Source organism: Salminus brasiliensis, chromosome 11 (genome assembly GCF_030463535.1).
Source record: "Salminus brasiliensis chromosome 11, fSalBra1.hap2, whole genome shotgun sequence".
Lineage (NCBI taxonomy): Eukaryota > Metazoa > Chordata > Actinopteri > Characiformes > Bryconidae > Salminus > Salminus brasiliensis.
Window position 1 is genome coordinate 35,644,040 of NC_132888.1, and position 5,927 is coordinate 35,649,966.

A 5,927-nucleotide genomic window follows, 5' to 3' on the forward strand; every position below is an offset into this window, starting at 1 on the left:
GCAGCATGAAGAAGAAGTATGAGAGTTTATTTGAGGGATCAAAACAGAAGAGAATAAAACCCTCCTGAACAGGATTTACACACAGCTCTACATCATAGAAGGAGAGAGCGAAGGAGTGAATGAAGAACATGAGGTTCTACAGATGGAGAAAACTCCCATGAGACACAGAGAAGATACTCCAATCAACTGCTCAGACATCTTTAAACCTCTACAAGATCATAAAGATCTCAAGGAACAAAAGGATAAAGGACTAAAAGCCCCAGCTCTTAGGAGAAATTCATACAAAGAACGAGAAGATGAAAAAACAAAAATGCCAGCTCTCAGAAGTGTGCTGACTAAAGGCATTGCTGGAATTGGAAAAACTGTCTCTGTGCAGAAGTTCATTCTGGACTGGGCCGAGGGAAAAGCCAATCAGGATGTAGATTTCATGTTTGTTCTTCTGTTCCGGGAGCTGAACTTGATTAAAGACCATCAGTACAGTCTTCATGGACTTCTGTGTGACTTCCATCCTGAGCTTAAAGACCTGGATCCAAAGATCTATGAGGAGCTTAAAGCTGTGTTCATATTTGATGGTCTGGATGAAAGCAGAATTCCACTGAACTTTGAGGAGTGTGAGAAAGTATCTGACATCACCATGACCTCATCAGTGGGTGTGTTGATGACCAACCTCATCAAAGGAGAGTTGCTTCCATCTGCTCTAATCTGGATAATCTGCCGACCTGCAGCAGCCAATCAGATCCCTCCTAAAAACATCAACCGTGTGACGGAAATCCAAGGATTTAACGACTCACAGAAGGAGGAGTACTTCAGGAAGAGGATCAGTGACCAAGACCAAGCCCAGAAAATCATTTCCCACATTAAGACAGCGAGGAGCCTCCACATCATGTGCCACATTCCCGTCTTCTGCTGGATCTCAGCCACTGTGCTTCAGAGACTCATCAAACAGCCTCACACAGAAATCCCTAAAACTCTGACTGAAATGTACTCCCACTTCCTGATCACTCAGACCAACATGAAGAACCAGAAGTATGAGGAGAACCATGAGAGAGACCCAAAGAAACTGCTGGAATCCAACAGAACTGAGCTTCTGAAACTGGCTGAACTGGCTTTTAAACAGCTGATGAAGGGCAATGTGATGTTCTATGAAGAGGACCTGAGAGAGATCGGTATAGACGTCACTGAGGCCTCAGTGTATTCTGGGATTTTCACTGAGATCTTTAGGGAGGAATGTGTGCTTTACCAAAGGAAGGTCTACTGCTTTGTTCATCTGAGCTTTCAGGAGTTCCTGGCTGCTGTTTATGTGTTTCACTGCTACAGGAGGAAAAACATGGAGGACATACTGTGGTCTGCCAATCTTCCACTGGGTCTTCTTAACAAACATCATGCTTATTATGACAGTAGTGGCAGTGAAGACTCTGAGGACAGTAGTGACAGTGGTGGCTCTGACAGTGATGAGGACAGAGGTAGCACCAGGAGAAATCACTACAGATCTCTGCCTAAGAATAATCCACTGAATGATCAGCTAAAGGGAGCTGTGGACAAAGCTGTAAAGAGTCAGACTGGACACCTGGATCTTTTCCTCCGTTTCCTGCTGGGCATCTCACTGAAGTCCAATCAGAGACTCTTACAGGGTCTACTGGTACACACACACATACACTCAAAGACAATCTTAGAGTACATCAAGAGCTTAATCAAAGGAGATCACAGTTCTCTTCCTACTGAGAGATCCATTAATCTGTTCCTCTGTCTGTCTGAAATGAAAGACCAGTCTCTCTCCATAGAAATTCAGGAGTATCTAAAATCAGAGAAACGATCAGACATAAAGCTTTCTCCTGGACAGTGTTCAGCATTAGCCTGCATGCTTCTGACCTCAGAGGAGGTGCTGGAGGAGCTGGACCTGAAGAAATACAACACATCAGAGGAGGGTTATAGGAGACTGATCCCAGCTGTGACTGTCTGCAGAAGAGCTTTGTGAGTGTTAGATCTACATTAACACAACACCTAAATTTATAAACCATGTTAATTTTATCTTATCAGTATGAAGATCAGACATAAGTTACCTGTGTAACCATGTTTTTTTTTTATTTAGAATTTCCCATTTGTACTGTACCCACAGTTTATATATATATATTTTTTTTAATGTCATCTAAAAAAGAAGCCTTTCTTAAAGGAGACTAGTGTGGGAGGCCACCTAAACACCCATGACTTCTGATGGGATGGGAGATACACTCCTTCAGAGTAGTCGCAGGGGTCTTGGGCCCTCATTCACTAGTCTCCTACCTGCTCTAAGTAGATTTACACATGTGCCATATTCCTCCCATCTGGTAATGATGGATTTTACTGAACTCCAGGTGATGTTTAGTGAATATATATATATATTTCAACTCCCTCCAAAGGTTTTCTATGGGGTTGAGATCTGGAGACTGGCTAGGCCACTCCAGGACCTTTAAATGCTTCTTACGAAGCCACTCCTTTGTGCCCTAGCAGTGTGCTTGGGATCATTGTCATGCTGGAAGACCCAGCCATGTTTGATCTTCCATGCCCTTGCTGATGGAAGGAGGTTTGAACTCAAAATCTCACAATACATGGCCCTATTCATTCTTTCATGTACACGGACCAATCGTCCTAGTCCTTTTGCAGAGAAACAGCCCCAAAGCATGATGTTGGCATCCCCATGCTTCACAGTCGGTATGGTGTTCTTTGGATGCAACTCTCCTCCAGTTCTACTTTGGTTTCATCTGACCATAAGACATTCTCCCAATACTCTTCCTGACTTCTTTCTGTAATAACTACATAAAACAATACTTTTACTTTTAGTACTTAAGTAATACATTTTAATGTAAACTACTTACAATACTTAAGTACAAAACATGTTTTACTTTAGTATTTCCACTTAAGTATAGTGCTTAAAGAACACTTCTACTGTTATTCAAGTTACTTAATAAAGCACTTGTATTTGAACTCAAGTTTGGGTCTAGTACTTTGTACATGTCTGTTTACTTGTATGGACTTTCAAATTTCACTCACTGTCATGCTCCCGGGTCTGCCTCCACACTCCAACATTGTGCAGAACTCCATATGCCAGAGTATCCCTCGTTCCTCCATGACAAACACGGGCTCTCAAGCAACCAATCAGGGACTGTTTCCACGGTCCACATTACCTGAATACTAACCGGTTTCACCTGTGTCTATTTTTTTTTTTTTTTTATTAAGTCTGCATGTGTAACTAGCTTATTGTGAAGTATTGCTATCGTTTATTGCTGCATACTGAATGTTTACTTACCTGTTGCCATTCTGTGTTCTCGACCATTTTTTCACTTCTGGTCTAGCCCTTTCGGTATGATGTTTGGATACTGCCACCTTGTGGTTTTGATCTCCGCTTTGTTTTTTAAACATGTCCCTGCTTGTTCCATGCACTCTTCTACTTCATTAGTTGTGACTTGGATCTTGTTGGACTACTGTTTTGGTGGATTACCTTTTTACAATATTAAAGACGCCTTTTGCCATTATATGCAGACGGTGGATGTAAAGGAACTTCTCATTACTGTTAGCATCCATGAACAAATGCTGGGGAAGCACCACCAGCTTTTTGACTCCGTTTCGGACTTAATCAGAACTCACACCCAACCACAGGGTAAGCAGCTAACCACAGAAATAGCTAATACCATGATGGAGATTACTCCATAATGGAGATATAGGAGAGGGCCTCGCTAAATGCCTTCATCAGCCACAACTCGTAAACTCACTCCTCTACCCCAACTGTCCAGCGCACGTACCAAATTAGCTTATCAGGATGTGGATTCCATTGAACCTATGCAATGTGATGCCTTTAGCATCTACTACTGTTGAGTCACAATAGTGCTTCTGTGATTATTCCCGCAGAGTATAGGAATGCAACTGCAGTTTTTAGCAAAACAAATGCCACGAAATTGCCACTTCACAGGACTATGAATGTGTGTGAACATTGAGGAAGTTGAGGAACAGGCCTTGGAGCAGTACTTAAGAGAGGCCCTAGACCAGGGTTTTATACACCCATCCAAATCACTGGCCACTGCTGATTTTTCTTTGTGAAAAGGAAGGCCTTCGACCCTGTATAAACTATCAAGGACTCAATGAGCTAACCAAACCATACGCTTATTCTTTACCATTGGTTCCAGTAGCAATAGAACAGCTTCGGGGTGCTTCACTCTTTTTTTTTTTTGAGGAGTGCTTATAATCTGGTCAGAATGAATAAGGGGGAGGAGAGGAAAACAGCATGTATGACCACTAGATGGCACTATGAATATTTAATTATGCCTTTTGGGTTGTGCAATGCTCCGTCTGTTTTCCGGGCGTGTAACAATGAGGTACTAAGGGACATGCTAAGTCACTTTGTTATAGCCTATATTGATGATATGTTGATTTGTTCTCCTTATTATGAGAGTGTGATTATTATATGTTCACTCAGTTTTGATCCGTTTGCTAGAAAATAAGGGTGAGAAATGTGAATTTCATCAATCCACAATTTCCTTCCTTGGGTATGTCATCAGTCAGGTAGGAGTTCTCATGGACAAAAATTGAAGCAGTGGTAAATTGGCCAGGACCTGGGTCTGTTAGAGAGTTACAAAAGTTTCTGGGGTTTGCAAACTTCTGTCGAAGATTCTGCAACTATAGTAGTTTGACCGCTCCTTAAGGGAAACACCAAGAAGTTAACTTGGTCTCCAGTAGCACAGAAGGCTTTTGACCAACTGAAAGCGTCATTTACCACTGCCCCCATTCTGAAGCATCCTGATCCTAGTAAGCCGTTTGTAGTGAAGGTGGATTCCCCTGAGGTTGGAGTGGATGCTGTATTATCTCAACGGGTCTGTGTACCTCCTAAGTTACATCTCATGGCTTTCTATACCCACAAATTAATGCCCACTGAAAGAAATTATGGTCAGGGAAAGAGAACTTTTGGCAATTAAATTGGCATTCGAGGAGTGGTGCATTGGCTAGAAAGAGTGTCTCATCCTTTTCTAGTCTTAACTGACCACAGGAATCTCAAATAGCTATGATTCGCCAAACATCTCAATCCTCGTCAGGCTTGATAGTCTTTGTTTTTCTCCCATTTTCAGTTCACTATCACATACAGGCCAGACTCCTGTAATACTAAAGCAGATGCATTGTCACGTATGTTCCCTTGCCCTGAGGTACCTACAGAGGTATAAACAGTGTTACACCCATCTATTATGGTAGCTTCTATTTGTTGGGAGATTAATGAGAAAATCAATAGTTCATTGCCCAATATCTAGGCCCCTGAACAATGGAGGAGCAGAGGATGGGACAGAGGAGGATGGGGCAGAGGAGGATGAATTCCCCTTTTGAGTCTTTCTCCCAAATGGCTCCCTGGCTTAGTTCAACAATTTTTTTTGTCAAAAGTGTTAAATAAAATACATTTGTAATAATAAATGTATTTAAATGTATAATAAATACATTTAAATTGAATTAAATTGAATGGGCAGCCACTCCAATACCATCCTTCTCCTGGAGGGATCCCTGATCTTCCTGATCCCTAATCCCACTGTTTGAGATAAACAGGAGAACTGTCTGTCACTGTCTGACTTTACCCAAAACTTGATCAAGCTGGTATAACAGAATAAAGGAGGATGAGAAATTGTTTTGTTGGTTCTGGAAATATGTTTTTAGTATTAAGCAAAGTGGAACATTTACATTAAAACACTTTTGTTTTAATTTCTGCATAGAAATATTGTATATGAATAGGTTAATTCCAAAACAGTGAGTATTACATTATATGGAATTCATTGTATTATATAGAAATTGTAACAAACTTTTCTTTCAATAAAAGCACATTTTCAGAGAATTCATCTTTATACAGCACTGAAAGCTCCTTCTCACACAAACACACACACTCTCAATAACCAGCCATTAGTCCAGACCTCATGTGGGGG

At 41.3% G+C, this 5,927-nt stretch overlaps 1 protein-coding gene across 1 annotated transcript; it reads left to right on the forward strand.

Annotated features, from left to right (window-relative positions):
• On the forward strand, window positions 1-1,975 carry LOC140565119 (NLR family CARD domain-containing protein 3-like). The gene has a single exon (XM_072690929.1). The coding sequence runs from the start codon at window positions 143-145 to the stop codon at window positions 1,973-1,975; it is 1,833 nt and encodes a 610-aa protein (XP_072547030.1). The 5' UTR covers window positions 1-142.
• Window positions 1,976-5,927: the final 3,952 nt, after the last annotated feature.

What these genes read in the sequence shown, in the direction of transcription:
- LOC140565119 (XM_072690929.1), top strand. Translation starts at nt 143, where the DNA reads ATGGAGAAAACTCCCATGAGACACAGAGAAGATACTCCAATCAACTGC.